General features: G+C 49.9%; 1 protein-coding gene across 1 annotated transcript in view; it reads left to right on the forward strand.

Moving 5' to 3' along the window:
- Positions 1–20142, forward strand: part of SH3BP5 (SH3 domain binding protein 5) — a 77571-nt gene that overhangs the window by 16804 nt on the left and 40625 nt on the right. The window contains exon 3 of the mRNA XM_047098959.1: positions 10367–10495. Within this exon, the coding sequence (XP_046954915.1) occupies positions 10367–10495 (129 nt within the window). The remainder of the gene's footprint in view (positions 1–10366; positions 10496–20142) is intronic.

Here is a 20142-nt window from a genome sequence, read left to right on the forward strand (position 1 = left end):
CAGGCTCTGTGCTGTCAGCACAGAGCCCAATGCAGGCCTCAAACCCACAAACTCTGAGATCATGACCTGAGGTGAAATCCAGAGTTGGACCCTTAACCAAGTAAGCCACCCAGGTGCCCCTGAAGTTATTTTAAATTAAAAAGCTGAAAGGAAGAGACTTCTCCTCATTCCCAGATCTGGCAACTGCCTTAACTCAGCCTCCAAATGGCTGGGCCTGTGGGACCTTGACGTTGGATAGAGCTTCAGGGGAATCTGCACGGTTGAGGCTGGCAAGACCGCTCTGGCAGGCTGTGATGTCCTGGGAGAGGTGACTGGGTGCTCACCTGCATGTCTGGAAACATTCTACAGTCCCATCAGAGCTCTAAAACAGAGCCTTTCTGGGTAGGAGAAACTTGGTTCTACTCGGGCCTAAAGAAAGCTCTCCGACCTCTGTTCACCTCAGAAGAGAAGAACTCGCAGCAGGAAACCATATTGACCACCATCTTTTCTTACTTTCCTTTCCCCCCCCCCTCTTGGTAGAAGGAACCTCTTGGTAGTTCAGACCCAGGACAAGTGCGGTGCTATGAGAAGAGGAAACAGCACTTGGTCTTGTCACCAAGGCTGCATAGGGACGGCCCCTGGGTCCAGAGCTGCGCAGTGCCCAAACTGGGATTAGAGTCCCTTACGCTGTGTCCCACAACTGCTCAAAACAGCTTGAGTCAAAGGAATTTCTGCAAGGTTGGAGTCTTTCCTGGAACCCAAGGGAGAGAAGCACCACAGAGCCTTAAGTGTGGAGAGACCGAACATCCCAGTGTGGCCGACAGACTTGGTTTATGCCTGTTGTTCCAGCATAATTATTAATAGCGCTCCGCCTCCTTGTCAAAAGGATCTTGGCTTGATTGATGAATCGTCTGGCCGTGTTAATTGCAGGATTAGTCAGGGAACCCAGATAATCTCCCACGAGCCTTCCTCCGCTGCCTCCTCGTGTTCTCTCGTTGGCTTTCGCTCACTGTCTGCCCTCTCTTTGTGTCTCCCTCCTCGGGCTTCCTCTGTTCCCTGGGAGAGGGTCTTGGATCAGAAACATGGCTGCAAGGTTCTGCCTGATGCGGGGGATGGGGGTGGGGGGACCATCCCCACAGAAGGAACTGGTGGTTTTGGCCTCTGCTACTGAAGTCAGGGCTCGAGGTGGAAGAGAAAAGGAGTCGGAAGGGAAGGGAGTCAGGTACCCGGTGTCAGGTACTCAACAATGTGCTGGCTTCTTCCAACTCGAAGGCCCTATTTTCTTCCCTTTTCTTTCCCGTGCGTGTTTCCATTTCATCGGAGCTGTTTTAACCAGGCTCTTCTGGTTGGATGGAACTGGCTGATGGGGGATTGGGCCTGCACAGCGATGGGGAATGGGGAATGCTGGCTCCAGCTTCCTGCTGGTCTTCTGCCCTGACCCTCCCCTCTCCACTCTGCTTCCTCCTGGCTCCTGCGTGCTCAAGCCTTGGCCTCGCTGGTCTGGCTCTCTAGGCCCTGGCTCTACCCCGGAGCGGTCTTTCCAGTTTCGCCTCTGCTGCAAAATTCCTGAAGGCGAAGTGAGATTGTCCTGGCCCCCCTTCTCACAGGCCTGTGAAAGCCACTCCCCATGGGAGCTGGGACTGAGGGAAGGAAAGCCCGACAGAGGCAAGGAAAGAAGGCCACCCACCGGAGGGCCCGGGGAGCGAGGCGTGGTCTCAGAGTGGAAAAGTGGAGTGAAATCCAGGGTCAGGAGCTAGACCTGCGCAGTCCGCTGTAGCAAACCCTAGCCACGTGTGGCTGTTCAAATTACGATTGAAACGTTAGAATTTGATTAAAAATCCAGCTAGTTGTACTAGCCACATTTCAAGCTTTTATTTAGCCACAAGTGGCCAGTGGCTTCTGCACCGGACAGCACAGATACAGAACATTTCCATTCTTGCAGAAAGTTCTGTCTGACGGCCCTGGAGAGCACTTAACCCTTTTCACCCAAGCACTGTTTTAAGTGCTTTCTTTGTGTGTTTTAGTAGCTGCCACAAGTACTCTTAAAGATTGGAGGGGGGGGGAAAGAAAACATGGTACGTGGTAAACATAAAAACATTTCAGGTACCTTATAACTGGTCAGTAAGCCAGAATGTTTCCAGTGGTGCCCTTGGTTCTGTAATTCTAGAATGTTCCTGCAAACAGAGACTTTACATTTCTGACTCGTTCGTCTTCTGCCACCGTCATAATTTTTGCCTTATCCTAGTTCTGTATCTACTGTTTATTCCATATTTCCCTTTAAATTGACATTTTTACTTCATCTTGCTTGAAGTGGAGACTTCATGACTGTAAGTGAAAAGCCATCAAAAGGAAATACTTTTTTTGAGGGAGAGAGAGAGCGTGCCCATGTGTGTGCATGTGCACGAGTGGGGGAGGGGCAGACAGAGAGAGAGAGAGAGAGAGAGCGCGTGCGCTTGCCGAGTGGGGGAGGGGCAGAGAGAGAGAGAGCGCGCCCGCGAGAGAGAGAGAGAGAGAGAGAGAGAGAGAGAGAGAGAGAGAATATATCCCAATCAGGCTCCATGCCCAGCACAGGGCCTGATGCAAGGCCCGATCTCACAACTGTGAGATCATGACCTGAGCCAAAATCAAGAGCCAGATGCCTAACTGACTGAACGCCCCCCCGCCGCCCCAGGTGCCCTGGAAATGTGTTTTTATTTAAAGCAAGCTTTTTATTAAGTTTTTAATTTTAATTCCAGTCGAGTTAACATACAGCATTAGTTTCAGATGTACAACATAGTCATTCAACAATGCTATTCATCTCTCAGTGCTCATCATGAGTGTACTCTTAAAGCAAGGTTTTTATTGAAGGAATTTTCTGCGTGTGTGCAAGTGCCCAACTCCTAAGGGCACAGCTTGGTGACTTTCAAACCAGTGCCGTTTTGTTTCCAGTGGATGTGTTTTGCTTATCAAATTCTAGCAGATTCCCTTCTCTATGGAAGGCTCAGCTAGATTAGCTCCCCCTTTCTCAAAATGTGGATTAGCAGCTGCATTTGCTGTGGAGACATGGTAGCACCCAACAGGACCCTCTCCTTGGACAAAATCAGAAGGATTCAAGAAAGATCTGAGCAGGAACAACTGCTTCGCTGTTACTGAAAATACACTGGTGTTTCCAGTGTGTGAGATGTCTTTGCAGGGCAGGCCCCGGGGGGGGGGGGGGGCGGGGGGGAAGGGTATGGCTTAGTCTACACAGCAGACCTGATGCTTCTGGCCTCAAGTTCCCTTTACACTCTTTTTTTTTTTTTAACGTTTTCTTTTGTTTAACTGTTTATTTAATTTTGAGAGAGAGAGCGCGAGTGGGGTGTGGCAGAGAGAGAGGGAGACAGAATCAGAAACAGGCTCCAGACTCTGAGCTGTCAGCACAGAGCCGGACACGGGGCTTGAACTCAGACCATGAGATTATAACCTGAGCCAGAGTCAGACACCTACTTGACTGAGCCACCCAGGTACCTCTCCCTTTACACTCTTATAATCATTGAGTACCCCAGAGAGCTCTGTGTGGGTAATATATATATTTGCTGTGTTAGAAAAGTTAACCTCAGTGGCTCAGTAGGTTAAGCATCCAACTCTTGATTTCAGCTCAGGTCATGATCTCATGGTTTGTGGGTTTGAACCCCACGTCGGGCTCTCTACTGTCAGCACAGAGCCCCCTTGGGATCCTCTGTTTCCCTCTCCCTCGCTCCCTCCCTCTCCCCCCAACCCCCACCCCCGTCTCTCAAAAATAAACATACATTAAAAAAAGTTAAATTCATTCATTATTAAATTCATTCATTAAAAATTACAATAATAAACCTATTACACGTTGACATATTTTATGAGAAAATAAGTATTTTCCCAAACGAAAGAAAAAAAAATTCGTGAAAGGAAATTAATCATTTAATGGTTTTTTTGTCTTACAAGTCTCTTTGTAGTCTGCCTTCCTAGAGGGGCTGAGTTGTGTGCTTCTGCATTCCGTCTGCTGCCATGTCTCCTATGAAGTAGTCTCTGGGAAACCCCACTGAAAACTCATGAGAGAATGAAGGTGAAAAGGCAAATAAGTCCAGTGTGATTAGGAAAGTGGTTTTGACCTTGCAGAGCCTCAGGGACCCCTACCATGGTCCCCTGGACCACACTTTGGGAACCTACAGGTGAAGTGAAAGCCATTGGATGAAAAGACTAAAGGTATGTGTTCTTGTCTGAAGTCTGGCACGCACTGGCGTGTGACCTCAGGCCACATAGCGCTTCACCTGAGATACGCGTAGGCTGGGGACCATCATTCTTGCTCAGCCCGTCTTACAGGGTCATTGTGAGGCTCAGGTAATGCCTGTGAAATCTCTCTTCAAGCAGCAGTGTATTTATAAATGGCATTACTCAGGCTCTTTTGAAGTATGGTGTCATCTTTAATTTGTAGGACAGTTATTTTTAAAAACTGATGTCCCATCTTAATCTCCCTTGGTTCTGGGGACACCTTTGTGGAGGAGAAAGGCCGTCATTCTCAGCTTACAGGTGACATCATTGAGGCTTTGATGAGCGGATTGGCCAGAAAACAGACTCGTCCTCAGTGGGGTGACACCTGGCGCACTGTCTCCAAGGCACGCCGGCCCTGGCCAGTTTGGTTTCGCTGGAGTTCTTACCTGATACTGGCCTGTATTTTTGACACGCACGTTCAAAACAGGGATTCTGTGCCACCCTCAGCAGTTCTTTGAATAAATTGCCCTGAGTCACCTAATGGAAATGACACAGTTTTCAGATTTGACGATCTCAGGGATCCCAGCTGAGGGAACCAGCCCCGCCTGGTAAATGGCTTGTTTTTCTGGGCTGGTAAAAGGTCTGCTGGCTCTCCCGAGGTAAGGTTATACAGAAGTGCATGGGTCGTTTACTGTAGGGAAAATAGCTTTCTCTCCTCCCGGGACATTCCTGGAAGTAACCCTCCACTCTGATCTTGGGAAACACGTTTGCCTGTACTTGTAGGAAACGGGAGAACCACAGTCCTTTTCTTGAACTAGGAAATAAGGCAAAAAGCACAAGGTCAGTTGCGGCAAGCTGTCTGAAAGATGTAGCCAACTGGCACTCGGAGGGATTTAGAGAAATGCTTTGTCCAGGTTAGTTCCGGGTTCTGTTCCATATAAACATGACTTTGTTGTCAGGGTTAAAAGCCTCTAGCACTTAACCATATTTACTTACTAGTGCTTTGCCATAATACGACTGTAGACTGACCCTCTCCTCCCTATCTATATTAATTATGACTACTTTAAGGCCTACTTGTCTATCTTTTTTATTTCATTCAATTGCGAATGACAGAAATGCAATTCAACTACTTTAAGCAAAACATAAAACAGTTGCGACAGCTGAGGTTGTGTGTGCTGTTTTGGCTCTGGGGAAGGTGGAGTGTAGGGCGAGACTGTAAAGCATTGCCACTTCCGGAAGCTCAGAGTGTTGCCAGCTGGGACTTCCTCCCTCTCCCAGGCTCTCCCCTCCTGTTGCCAAGATGGCTGCCATCTGCTCTAGCCTTTCATTCTATTCTCTCAGCCTTCTCCGTGAAAAATAGTTCCTCCCACCGGTTCAGAAAAGTCCCAGAATGAAGTCTCATTGGTTCTCATGGGTCACATGCTTTCCCTCAATCATCGAAGCTAGGTGTATCCAAATCTGATTGGCCAGGCCTGAGTCACGTGACCACTTCTGGGCCCTGGGTGAGGCCCAAGAAAGTCAAGGCTGTTAGCATTGGGCTGGCAGAAAAGATGGGGGTTTGTGGGCCCTCACACTCCAGTGTTTGTGGAGACGTGTTACTCAAATGGCTAGGATTTTCTGTGGAATGGTAAAAGAACTGGGTCGGCATTATCTTCTCAGGGAGAAGGCTGGCTTTGTGTTTAGCTTTTAACGCGTCTTGGATGAATAGGCTTGTTGGTGGTTGGACGTCAGCCAGCCATGCATCATCATCCCTGGCAACACAGCCTCATTTATAGAGGGAAAACACTGATGTCAAATCAAGTCCTTTGGGTGCAATACCCTTTGATGGCCACACGCTTACCCAGGCTGGTGGTCCCAGGATCTGCCCACCAGCATCCCCTGAGAAGCCCTGTTCACTCTTTGGTAAAACCCAGATCTGATCTGGTCATGCCTCTGCTTAAAAATTCACCACGGTATCTTAGCACAGTTTTTAAAAAGGCAAAAAAAAAAAAAAAACAAAACCCCCGTCCTACCCCATTCCCATCTTCCCCTCCCTTAAGGGCAGTTTGATCAGTTGACCATATTTTAGCTGATTAGGTATTAACTTCTATGACTAAATGGTGGGCTCTGTGTGGCTGCTTGTTGATTTGTCAGTTTTAGTTAACCATCTGCCAGCATCCCAATTGGAAAATGAGATTTTCATTTCTTTCCTCCCTCCGTCCCCCCAAACCACCTCTCTTTCTCACTTCCTTTCCTCCCGACAGAACTATCTTGTAGTCAGTATTCAGTGTACGTCATCGCAGCTGTGGAAGTACTTCATAGTGGAGTCTTCCAGTAAACTAGATCACTTTTCTTTTTGTGGAAGAATGCATTCTTTGGTCATTTCTGCCAGGGGCTCATGGGAAGTAAATTGAGATTTACGTGAAAAGAAAAAAAAAATCCACCCCGTCTCCCCACTGTGCTGGGATAAAGTTCACATGCCTTAACTCAGCACCCACACCCTTCCTTGCTCCAACCCCCACCAGCCCTCCCGCCAGCCTTTCTTTGCTCACGTTCCTCCCTCTGCTTCTAGTGCCCCTCCCCCCCGTCTGGTGAAATCCCCTTTCTTTGGGGCCTGGCTTGGGTGACACTTGGGGTGGCCTTTCCAGCTGTGTGTCCGCTGCACTGTGTGTGTATTGAGGCCTTAGTGTTTATCACGCTGCCTTATACTTGTCTATTTACTGCTCGAGTTTAAATCTTGGTTCTGCCATTTCCCAGCTCCGTGGCTTCAGGCATGTTACCTTCGGGCCTCAGTTTCCCTCTTCGTAAAATGCGAATAACAGCAGTATAGCACCTGCCTGATCAGGTTGTGATTGCACGAATTGATGGAATGAAAGCATTTGTGGTCACGTCTGCCACATAGCAAATTGCCCATCTGGGCTCTGCATCCCTCTCCCTCCCTCAGAAAGGCAGGCTTGGTGGGCTATATTCACCCGTGCCCAGAATAGCTCTTGGCAAATCAAAAGTCTCCGGGGGCCGGGCTGGGCACCTCAATGGGTGATGCAGGCTGGCTGTGATTCAGGCAAAGGGCTGGTGGGGACTGGAAAGGGAAATCTCTTTCTAAGGGGGCGTCTCCTCCACTTCTAGCCAGTGGTTTCCAGGTAGGAATGAGGGCCCCATGTTGCTAGATTATCAGATTCTTTTTATGAGAAAATTGAGAATCCACTTTAAAAAAAAAAAAAACATACAGATTTTCCTGACATTTAGTACCCAGCGTACGGACCAAAGGCACTAAGCCTACTGGCCCAGGGGCCACTGGTTTGGGGCCCAATTCTCATTTTACAAAAGAGACCCGGAGTGATGATGTGATCTGCCCTGGGTCACACGCTGTTGATGGCCCTCCGTTTTCTCACCTATGGTCTGGATACAGCACTGGTCTTGTGTCTCGTCAGGGTGGGGACTTGAAGAATTCAGTCATGCTTGTGAGTGCATTTGCAAAGCATCTGCCTACATGGTGTGACAGGTTGTTACTTCCGTCCTGTCAGCTGCCCCTGCCTCAGAGAGACGACCTCGGTGTTTTTAAAACAGGATCATGGGTCTCTTTTTGTGCCAGGTGGTAATGGGGGATTGCGTGTATTTACATTTGCATTCTCCTTTACTCCTTTTTTTCTGCCCTCCCTATGAGATGGAAAGTAACGATTTAATTGGTAATAAAAATGATGAGTCCAGAAGTTGCCTGATGAGGGCCTCACAGAGGTTTGGTGGAGATTGGATCCATCTCTCTGGTTAAAAAAAGAAAAAAAAAAAATCCTGGGCTTCAGACAACATGCTGCCTCCTACATATTGGAAATGCAGTCTGGCCGGGGCTCAGCGGGGCTAGTCCCTGGGCTGCCCTGTGCACCCACGCCACTTCCTCTCCAGGACAGACCTGGTGTGCTTTGTTTCCAGAAGCTGTAGCAGGTGACTGCGGGCTTGGCCACATAGAAGAGAAGGCAGAGAGGAAGATGATGATACAGGGCCCGCGAAAGGGACCAAGGCCAGTGTCAGAAGTAGGATGGGGCTCAGGAGCTGAGAAGCACCCATGTGAGGCAAAGGCAGCACCCTCGTATGCTCGAGTGCCGGCATCATTTTCAAACCCATCTGGCAAGCCCTGGTGCAGTAGGGTGGAGGACACACAAGTGGGCAGAGCCTTCTTCACCCCCTTGAGCCATCCCCTTGGCCCCAGAGGCCCCTACAGTTCGATGCTTAGAGATAGTCTTCAGATAGTTGCTCGTGAGGCGGGCCCTCTGCAGCCAGTGCAGCACACGTGTTTGTGTGTTTGTTTTAATTTTTTTTTAACGGTTGTTTTTGAGAGAGAGAGAGATGGGGGTGGGGAGGGAGGGAGGGGCAGAGAGAGAGGGAGACACAGAATGTGAAGCAGGCTCCAGGCTCCAAGCTGTCAGTACAGAGCCCGACGCAGGGCTCAAACTCACGAACCTCAAGATCATGACCTGAGCCAAAGGTCGGACGCTTCACTGACTGAGCCACCCAGGTGCCCCAGCACATGTATTTTACCAGCTGGGTGGCTGCTCGGTCTTGGGGCAGCCCCACGGCTGGTGTTCATGCATTGTTCCTTCTCTGAGTATCTATTTCCCCTCTCAGATGTGTGCCCCTTTCCTCCCACCCCCACGAGGCTGTGTCAGGCAAATGCCTAAGGGAAAAGGAGTAGAGGGGTGTGGGGTCTGGAAAGTACTAACCCAACCTTCCAATATGTCGCCCTACACATTGGACTGAGTTCCTTCTTTTTAATTTTATTTCCTCCTCGTGAAGTCCGTGGATCTGGGTTTCTTGACTTTGACACTGTGGTTAAGCCTAGAATGGCCTGCCTGCCTGTTCCTCCCTTCCAACCCCTAATTGAGACCTAAGTTGCTTGTAGCTGCCTCCAGGATGGGTGGCCACCCTTATCTCTTGCTGTTTTCCACATTTCAGACTTCTAGTTTCATTCAGACCGTGCTGTTCCCTCTCCCCTCTTGGCCGAATATGGCTTCTCTGCCTGCTCGGGGCTCAGTATTTCCTCTCCCTCTCTCCCAAGTGACCATTCATGCTCCGGGCTTCTGTATAGATATCACCCCTCTGGATGTTTTCCAAGTCTCTCTCTCACCGCCCCGTCCCACCTTACCAGACCTTGTGAGGTTCTCTGCTGCTGGGTTCCGTGGCACCTGTACCAGTCTCATCCTGGCTTGGACTTTTCTGGAATGGCTATAATGCCTACCTCACCCGCCAGACTGGACATGTCCTGTGGGCAGGGACCAAGCCCCACACCCAGCATAGGGTCTGGCATGTGGGAAGTTTCCGATCAGTGTTTCTGCATGGAGGACTACATTATACGGTTGAGGAATCCATGGGAGCATAGGACATGGTGCCATCACTGAAGCTGCCCACTGAGGAGATAGAGCTTTTAAATCAAGCCTGAGCTGTCCACCTTCATATAGTAGTCACTGGCCACACTTACTTTTATTTTTATTTACTTTCATTAAAAACTTTTTTGGGGGCGCCTGGGTGGGTCAGCCGGTTGAGCCTCCGACTTCAGCTCAGGTCGCGATCTCGCGGTTTGAGCCCCGCATCGGGCTCTGTGCTGACCGCTCAGAGCCTGGAGCCTGTTTCAGATTCTGTGTCTCCCTCTCTCTCTGACTCTCCCCCATTCATGCTCTGTCTCTCTCTGTCTCAAAGATAAATAAACGTTAAAAAAATTTTTTTTAAACTTTTTTTCACGTTTATTTTTGAGAGAGAGAGCACGAGTGGAGGAGCAGAGGGAGAGGGAGACATAGAATCCGAAGCAGGCTCCAGGCTCCGAGCGGTCAGCAGAGCCCCGCGTGGGACTGCGAGATCATGACCTGAGCCAAAGTTGGCTGCTTTAACCGACTGAGCCACCCCGGCGCCCCCGTGCTTATTTTTAAAATAGAAATATACTTAATTAAAACTGAATAAATTGGAAACCCATTTCCTCAGCCTCCTCAGCCAATTTCAAGTGCTCAGTAGCCAAATGTGGCTAGTGGCTACCGTATTGGACAGTGTGATAGAACATTTCCAGTATCACAGAGTTTTAGACGGTGCTGCTCACAAAGACATTAATTTAGGAGCTTGTAGGTTCTGTGAAGGCCCTCCTTGGTGCTTTTGGATAGAGAAAGTGGATTTTCGCGGATGCCTCCTTAAGCCTCAACTGTTCCTCGTTTTCTCTTGGCTGCAGGATGCTCGTCAGAAGTTCCGCTCCGTTCTGGTGGAAGCAACGGTGAAGCTGGACGAGCTGGTGAAGAAAATTGGCAAAGCTGTGGAAGACTCGAAGCCCTACTGGGAGGCCCGGAGGGTGGCGAGGCAGGTAAGGTAGCCCCGCTGACCGCCTCCCCTGCCTCCGCCCCAAACCGTGTTTTGGATGCGCCTTCTGACTTCTGTGTCCCCGGTCGAAGGTTAGAAGCACGAGTCCCCCAGGATGCAGTGCCACCACGACTTTGTATACACTGCATTTGAAGACAGCCTCTTGCTTTCTCCTTCCCCCTACCCAAGCTGCTCCATTCCAGCTCCTGATGCTATTAATAGAGTGTGGGTGCTGGCATTTGGCCGACCCTGTGAGTGGGTGCCACCTGGATACCGAGATGGTGCCCAGATCCGCCCCCCAGGCAGCTGGGCCAGCTGGTGTGGACGAGAGGACGTGTCTAGAAGACAAGGTGTCTTCCTCTGCCCTCTCTGGTGATCGCCTGGCAGGCAGCCGGCAGAAGACTCCCTCCCTTGCAGCGTCTCCTCTCTGGTTTGAGAGGAATTTACCATTTGCTTCTCTTGAGACGTGGGTTCTTTGCCCCGAGAGCCCAAATAGGCAACTGGGGAACTGGCACCAACAAAGGGGCAGCAGAGGGGAGCTGTGGTCAGGCGATTGCTGGACGGCGTGGGACCGGGCTCTGGTTTCAGAGTGTGTCCTCCTTTGTCCCCACTGAGGTGGTGCAGTGTTCTGCCTCTGTCCCCTCCCAGCCTCCGCTAGCCGGGCCCCGTGAGTGGGGGAGGAAAAGAGCCCCCGACCCTCACCGGTGTCTGCTGGGTGCCAGCCCCGGGGCTTTCGCACACCCCCGCTCGCTCTGGCTTCCTCGCACCATGTCTTTTCAGTGTGCGTGGCCACCCAGAACGGGCCTAAGCGGTTGGTCCAGAGTGTCGGTCCCATCCGTGTCGTGTGTTTATGTGACGGAAGGTGCCGGTAAGAAAGCGTTCAGTGAGTGACGGGGACGTGTGCACCAGGGTGCGCACGCGTGCGGTTGGGCACGGTAGAGCAGGGAGGGTGAACTCTTGGGGAGACGAAGCCTCAGAAATCTAGGAACATGTTCAGACCAGACCTGTTGAGGGTCAGGGGCCAGGACTTGGGCGTTCTTCCTCTTTGCCCTGCCTCCGCGGGCCTCTCAAATTTCTCATCAGGGGATTCCCTTGATGCTTTAGTGGCTCTCCTGAGATCCTAGCTGCGTATGTGTGTTCATACTCTGAACCCCAAGCTGAGCTTTCTGTTTGGAACCTGCCAGATAGGTTGCCTTATTCCTGGACAGAATGGCCACCTGAACCCTTCCTCCTTCCTGACCAGCTAAACCGGATTGGTCAGCATGAGTGCCTGTTATTCACTGGGCTTCGGCAAACTCTGAGCAGCCGCCCCCTCTTTCTGCCTTTCTCTGGGAGGTAAAACCCTTCTCAAAAGGTCCTCCGGACCCTGAGGTACTGTCTCCAAAGTGCCTGTGTCTCACCGGTCTTTAAGGGGCACCCCCAGCTGGGATGTAGCCCAGAGTAGCAGTATTCTTGACCTGAAATTGCAGTGCAAAGGGTTTGGGTTTTGGGTTTAAGGAGAAATTTACGATAATTTAACATAAACATTGATCAGTACCAAGGAAGTCGTGAAACCTTTTCTGAAAGTCTTCAACACTTGAATTTATTGCCCTCTGACTCTCTTGAACCCACAAATATCTCTTAGAACTGTCTATGTGCCCGTGCCTCAGGATCGTTAAGACTGGTCTGTTAAAACAACCCCTTGGAGGGGCGCCTGGGTGGCTCAGTTGGTTAAGCGTCTGACTTCAGCTCAGGTCATGATCTCGCGGTCCGTGGGTTCGAGCCCCACGTCGGGCTCTGGGCTGATGGCTCAGAGCCTGGAGCCTGCTTCTGATTCTGTGTCTCCCTCTCTCTCTGCCCCTCCCCCGTTCATGCCCTGTCTCTCTCTGTCTCAAAAATAAATAAACATTAAAAAAAAATTGAAAAACAAAAAAACAAAACAACCCCTTGGAGTTGCTGCATTGGTTTCCTCACTTGGTCCCCTGAGCTCGGGCTTCGACACCAAGCTGGTGAACAGGACCTTTGTGTTCAGGGACCGGTGGAGGTTGGCCCATCAGGTCACTGGCCCCAGCAGGTGGGAGGTGTCCATCTTTGGCTGTACTCGTGTCACATGTGCTCCTACCTCAGAGTCTTGGAATTTGCTGGTCCTTCTGTTTGGCGTTGTCTAGTTTTTTAATGTTTATTTTGAGAGAGAGCCTGCACAAGTGGGGGAAGAGCAGAGGTAGGGAGAGAGAGAGAGAGACAGAATGAATGAACGAACGAACGAATGAATGAATAGAGCAGAGGTGGGGAGAGAGAGAGAGAGAATGAATGAATTAATCCCAAGCAGGCTCCACGCTGTCAGCACAGAGCCCGACATGGGACTTGAACTCATGAGCTGTGAGATCGTGATCTGAGCCGAAATCGAGAGTCAGACGCTTAAACTGTCTGAGCCACCCAGGTGCCCCTCTGTTTGGCATTGTCTTAACCCCAGAATCTGCGTGGTCTGCTCACTCAGCTGTTCTTCACTTTTCTGCTCAAATGTCACTTTATCAACAACAAAGCCTCCCTGGGCCACCATTTAAATAACTGCTACTTGCTGTCTCCACCACCGCCATCCCTTGTTCCTTGATGTGCTTTTTCTCCATGGCACTCTTTCTGACTTGTTATTGTTGTTTGTAGTAGCGAAGCTCCATGAGGGCTAACGGAACAAATGAGTGAACCACGCATTGACAGGCCTCCAGCAGGGCCAGTGTTCCTCCTGGCCCTTCCTTGGCATTCTGAGCGTTTCCTTTGTTGTCCCTGGTCCTCCCCACCCCCCCGCCACCCGGCTTTCCTGCCCTGTGGCCACATAAGCGGAAGGATAGGAACACAGCTGGCAAATCTGTTCATTTAAGTCTCATTTGCCGGGTAGGTCCCCGGTTGTCTGTGACACATCTGGGATAGATCTCCTACCACTCTCTTCTTTTCCCTCCCCAAATCCTCTTTGATGGGAAAAGAGGTAGGAGGGAGCTGGGTCGGCAGAGTCTCACTGCTGGGCGGCTGTGAACTATGGCATCGCTCCTTCCTCTCATCCCTTCTCGTGGCTAGTGAGGCTAGTGATCGTGACAATTACGGAGTCCCTTGGGTGAGCCACTGAGTCATCAGGTCTCACAAGATAATAGCCAGACCCTGGGGGTGACTGAGTGACTCACTGTCAACCGGCAGAGGCCAAGAAGAATGTGAAGGGAACCCCTGCCTTCTTGCAGGTGGGGCAGGAAAAGGAGGGCGGAGAAGGCCCGGAGTGACCTCTGCCCCTCGCCCGCAAGGGACCTTGCTGGCGTATAGCCGAGGAACTGGAAGGATGCTCAAAGGCTGAGGCGGGGCACGGATGTCCCATTTCATCTGGGCACACGGTGGGCTGTCTGGGCTTGGGCCAGGTGACTGGGTCTGTTTGTGTACCAGCATCCTCTGACCTTCCTGATGGCGAAGGGGGTGGGGCCCACCTCCAGCGGCTGCCAGTTGGGCTTCCTGTTTTCTTCCTCTCTCTGATCCCCACCCCCTTCCCTTCTGTATTTACAGACCCTCTGGCTGTGTACAGCAGGGGCGGTCTCTGAGCATCTCCTTCAACGTGTATCGTGAGGCACTGTGTTCCCAGAGCCTCTGCCTCCTGGTCTAGGAAGCAGGGGTGGTTACGGGAGCCGCCTCGGCTCTCCCGTGAGGTTGTCTCAGGGCTTCAGGGAGGCACCGTGTTTGACAGGGGAATCCCTGCATGAGCGTAGGTTTCAGCTGCATTAAACAACTTTTTTGTTGGAGAAAATTTCGAAAATAGACGAAATGAAGAAAAGAAGTCCCTGTATCTTCTGTTAATATTTGATGTGTGTCTCCTTTTTTTGTTTGTTTGTTTTTTTGTGTGAGATCATCCTGGTGGTGGTTTTATGATCTGTCTCTCTGAATGCCCATCCGAGCCCTGATGCAGAAGAGACTTAAAGAGCTTGGTTTTCCATAAAGAGTCTACAAAGAGTTGTAATTGTTGGGTCAGTAGAAATTGTATTTGCTCATCAAAAATTTGCATTAACTTTATTGGTCCTGTTGTCACGTTGGATAAGGGATGAGTCAGCTCCAGTCCTCTGATTGTGAAAATCCAGCCCAAATTCCGCCAAGAGGAGGGAGAACATAGCCCCCCACGCCCAGCTGGGGTGGGGGCAGGGAACTGGCTTTCATTTATTTGAGGGTTTTTGTCCTTGAGCCAGAGCATGTTTGTAAGGCTGCTTTGACATACCTGTCAGCCCACGTGGCCTTCAGCGTGTAGAAGGCGTCAGTGTCTGACGAGGGGGTGGAGCCATGTGAGCCCGAACAGTTGAGCGTTTCTTGCTAGCTTTGCTCCTGGGGCTCTGACTGGTCTAGCAGTGGCCCTGGGCCTGTCGTTTTTATCACTGCCAGTCCCAATGCTTCCGCTTTTTTGTTTCTCTTTTGAAAGTGCGGTAAACTATAGAGAACGTGCATATCACCATTTGAGCCATTTCGAAATGTGTAACTGAGCAGCATTAAGTATGTTCCTATTAGGGAGCAGTCCCACCGCCATCCATCTTCAAGTTGTGTTAGATGCCAACTCCCCCTTCCTCCCTCCACCCCAGCCCTTGGCAACCATGGTTCTACTTTCTGTCTCTGGGATTTTGACTCTTCTAAGTGCCCCATACAAGTGGAATCAGGCAGTATTTGCCCTTCTGTGACTGGCTGATTTCACTTTGCATAACCTCTGCAAGGTTCGTCCATGTTACGGTGTATGTTAAAATTTCATTCTTTTTTAAGGCTGAGTAATAGTTTGTGGTATGGGTATAGCATATTTTGTTAATCTGGTGATGAACATTTGGGCAACTTTTGTTTTTTATTAATTTATTTTGAGAGAGAGCAAGACAGAGACCACAAGCAGGGAAGGGGCAGAGAGAGAGAGGAAGAGAGAGAATCTCAAGCAGGCTCTGCACTGAGCCCAACGTGGGGCTTGAACCCATGAACCATGAGATCATGACTCGAGCTGAAACCAAGCGTCAGATGCTTAACTGACTGAGCCACCAGGATGCCCCAACTCTTATTTTTAAATGGTTGCAGTGTGTCAGAAGACTTTGCAAACCTGAAGAGCAACATAAATACAAAATAGGGTCATTCAGTGCTGGAAGTTGCCTGTATTGTGTTTATGAGGCCATGTGAGTCCACGTTCTATACTCAGCTTCCTTTGGGGAAGTAGGTGAGAGGAGAGGCATTTGAAACTTGTAGAGTGACTTAGCTGTAGGACAACTGGCAAATCTTGGCCTCTGAGCCAGACAGATTGGCTTTGAATCCCACCTTACCATTTAATAGGTGTGGGACTTGGGGTGGATTACTTAATCTCTGTGCCTCAGTTTCTTCATCTATAAAATTGTGTATGTTAGCTTCTGCTGTGAAACAAACCACCCCAAACCTAAGATGGCCTAAAACATTTATTTAGCTCATGATTCGGGTGGGCAGTTTTTCTGATGTTAGATGGCTTCATCTGTTAGGCACTTGGCCTGTTGTCAGCGAAGGCATCCCGGGTGACTGGACCATATGAGTCTCATCCAACAGGCTGGCTTCTTCCCGTGGTGTTGGGATTCCAGGAACTAAAAGGACAAGCTCTCTTCGAGCCTCTTCCTGCATCACATGTGTTAATGTCCTGCTGGGCAGAATGAGGCACACGGTCAGTCCAAATTCAAGAGGTGGGGAAAAATAAAGTCCACCTGTAAAGCACCTGTGAAATGTTGTAGCCATTTTTGGCAACTTACCATAGTAATGGAATTAGTACTTGTAAACCATGTGCACCAAAAAAAAAAAAAAAAAAAAATCTTCTTATTCCAGATGTATTTTCCTCTCAAATATCGTGTCTGTCTCTCTGGTGAATCTGCTGCCTTGAAAACAAAAGACCACCACACCAAAAACCTCTGGATGGAAGAAACAGCCCTGTGTTGGGTAAAGTGTCAAGAATGTGAGGACAGGAGGGTGACCCCACGCAGTCAAGGAAATACCGAGTTGCTTGTGGGGGTAACATGTGCCAGAAGGATCAATAATAATCAGAGGGAGTCTCTGACTTGCCTGTTCACTGATCGCAAACACTCTGAGCCCTCACAGACAGTGTGGTGAGGGCCTTGAATGCATGGATGGAGAGTCACGTTTGCCACGAGATGAGACCGGTCAAGTGCATCAAATAATGCCTTGAATTCTTACGTTAGTCATAGAGGAACAGAGCATTGTAGTCTCTTTTTTTCGTTGGGGAATTCTAGATGCTGATTTTGTTGGCAGAAGACCTTCCGTAAGTAGAGAAGTAGAGGGCCAGGTTCCACAAACTTGGGACACAAACTCGAAGACGTGTCAAGCATGGGTTCTTGCTCTCTTTACTTGTTGGGTTTTTGTTTTTTTTTCCTTCTAATTTATTTTCTTTCATTCAACAAATATTTACTGGGTTCCTACTAATTGTAGAGCACTGTTGTAGCCACTTGTCAAGAATGGGACAAAGACCCTAACTCTGTGGAGCTGGCATTCCCCTTTTAGTCTTACAAAAGCATGTGGGGTGGGGTGGGGTGTTTGGGGGCAAAAGTGGAATCTCTGTTACTGATCTGATTTAAAGTGTGGGGTTGTTCCCCCCTCCATCTGAGATATAGAGTGAGTCCGTGGATTATAGTGGGCTGGTGGGTTGGCAAGTTAAAGGTTTCTGAAAGTGTTTTCTGAGCATCTCCCCTTTGTCTGTGCTGGCCATTGTGGAGCATAAAATGTGGTCTGTATCATCCAGGAGCCCTGTCAACACATACAAATAAGATGATTTTTACGGCATAGGTAATTACAGTCCATTGTTCTTACTCACAATAGTTATGTTCTCCAAAGCCCCTACCTGGATGCCTGGGTGGCTCAGTCAGGGGTCTGACTCGGTTTCAGCTCAGGTCATGATCTCACAGTTTGTGGGATTATTGGGCTCTGTGCTGACAGCGTGGAGCCTGTTTGGGATTCTCTCACTTCCCTCCCCTGCTCATTTGCATGCTCTTTTCGCTCTCAAAATAAACTTAAAAAGTTGCTACCCATGCTGAATTAGAGAGGCATCCTATTGAGGTATTGCTTGTAGGTGAAATACAGGGTCAAGTTCCTGAGAGCCTCTGGTCACATTTTCATCAACTGACCCATACGTAGCCTTGTTTTACGTATGTCTGTCTTTAAAGGCACCTTACTTAATATATATATTTCTTAAAAGTAATTACGTACAGTACTTCTTTATAACAAAACACTAGCCAAGGAGGGTCAAACATTTTTCCGACCCTGGGTGACACGATTGTAAATTTACTTGGCTTTGAGCATCACACAGTGCTTTTTAAATTGGTCAAGACCTCCCATGCATTGATACCAAACAGAGTCCACAAATTTAAACTTGTCCGTAGCTTCCTCATGCGCTATGGACGTGACTTGAGCACTCACTGGAACAGCCTCTTGTAGGAATCTGCAAATTTCCTCTTTCTTTTTCTAGATGCACTGTATTGTTGATTCATTAACAGTAGACTCATGGCCAACAGCACTATGACTCACACCTGAATGAAGCTTATGTAAAACATGTATTTTCTCCTTACATAAGGCATGTCAGAGCCTTCTTGCACTTAGGAGCACTAGACAGCACTTCAGCACTAGGCTTGGGGGCCAACTTAAACAGCTGAATCGAACAAAAAGCACAAAAATGTGAGAAATGTGGCACTAAGGCAGAGATGGACAGTTGTTTACAACATGAGAGTTGAAACAAGGAGGCAGAGTGTTGCCTTGTTGGACCTCAGCTGGGAACATGCATGTTGAATAACTAAATGTTTTGCTTCTCTCGGTGGATCTGGACCGTGGAGATACCATAAATGTTGATTTGGGGTAACAAGTTGTAGTGAGTAGACACATTTGCAAATGTGGGATCCGTGAATAAGGAGAATCATTTGTATTCACTGAGTAAAGAGTCCGATGGGTGAGGCTCGTGGGTTAGACAACTGAACCACAGGGCACAGAGGTAGACATCGTGTGGAAGAAGCCAGGGGGTGGTGAGGTCACTGTAGGGGCTGGAGTTGGAAGCCTGGGCAGAAAGGTGCACCTGAGCCCCAAAGTGCGAGAGTCTGGGTAGCAAATACAAAAGAGCTGAGATCTGAGGGAGAAGTCAGTGTGGACGTAACCTGGGGTAAGTGCGTCATCAGCTCCAGAGCTGTGGAAAGGAAGCTTTCTGGGAGCTGAAGAGCCAGAAAGGGAAGGAATGACGGCCAGCTGAGCGAGTACCAGACAGCCTCAGCCCGGCCTCCACTCTGGGTTGAGACACCACAGAGCAGCCACAGTGGGCTCTTATGTGGGGGGTTCTATTCTTTGAGACGGTGATTAGACATTGAAGCCAAATATTGTGTCTTCCGTTAATAGTGGCATCATCTTTTGAGATCTAACTATGTGCCAGGCACCATGTGTACTGCTCTGTGTAGGGGAGAGCATTTATCTTTCCTGTTTGTCCCCATATCACAGGTGAGGGACCTGGTCTTAGAGCCCAAAGACCATCACTTGCGTCCGTGCGTAAACCCTTCTGGTGTCATGGCTTAGTCTGAGAGCATACGAAGGCCAGCTTTAACAGACGGAGTGGTTAACCGGCGGTCAAGAATGAGTCACTGGGAACTCCGAGGTTTTGGCCTGAATAGCCTGAATGCCAGTAGGAAGTTGACCGTGGGGATCCAGCTTTGGGAGAAGGGGGTGCGCTCACCCTCCTGAATGTTAAGCCACGGCGGGGGCCGCGGTGGGGATGTCATGGGCGAGGATGCAGGATGGCTTGGAGGGGGGGAGCTGGGAGTCGACTCTGGACAGTTTACTGGAAGCGTGTGCGTGGAAAGAACTGAGTCAGAGCTTCAGGATGGAGGGAAGGAGGGAGAGGAGAGGAACTTTGGCACTCTGTGTACCGAGCACTTTTCTACATACTTCAGATGCAGGAGGGAGGTACTTTTGTAGGTTTTGCAGAGCGGAAAACTGAAGTTTAGTGAAGTCGAGTTACTCAAGGCAGTGTCCCTGCCTTTTCTGCTCAGGGGGTAACTGTGAGGCTCTTCTTCCAAGCAATTTGGGGCCCTTTGAAACTCCTTCCGCTTGTGGCACGCCCTCCTGGTTCTCCTGCGACTCGGGCGCGACCTCGTCATGCCTCCCTTCTTCCCGGTCACCTTTCATTTCCGCTGGGCGGCAGCTCCCACGTAGGACTCGGGTGAGGAGGTCTGGGTCACTGACGTCCTTCCCCATGGCCCTGATCACGTTCCCACTGGGGGGCCACAGGCCAGTTTCTGGGAACTGCGTCATCCCTGCGGCCCAGGGTAAGGGCAGGCGGTGAGTGATGGGGCACCTGCCCCAAGGCAGAGCTCCTGGTGATTTACAGCCAGAGAGGAGAATGGACTGTTAACTCTCCCTTGCCTGTAAGACTGCATCCTGCTTTGCAGTCTTGCTTGGAATTTCTGGGGAAGAAGCAGGTGCATTTGGGAAGCCTAGATGCTTGATCACAGATGGGGTCAGTGGGAGGGTCGAAGTGACCCAGGTCGAAGCCTCCTGACACAGAGTAGGTCTTGAGGCTTACGTCGGCAGGGCTCACCTCCCTGGAGTCACTGCGCCTCGTGCTTGGCTGGCTGTGCATCGGGCTGTGTTGGGGCTGCAGCAGGGCGTGTTGCTGATCCTGGG

This window comes from Lynx rufus, unplaced genomic scaffold, assembly GCF_022079265.1.
Source record: "Lynx rufus isolate CCGP_SWC_20201006 ecotype Redwood Valley unplaced genomic scaffold, mLynRuf1.p SCAF_5, whole genome shotgun sequence".
NCBI classification, from domain to species: domain Eukaryota; kingdom Metazoa; phylum Chordata; class Mammalia; order Carnivora; family Felidae; genus Lynx; species Lynx rufus.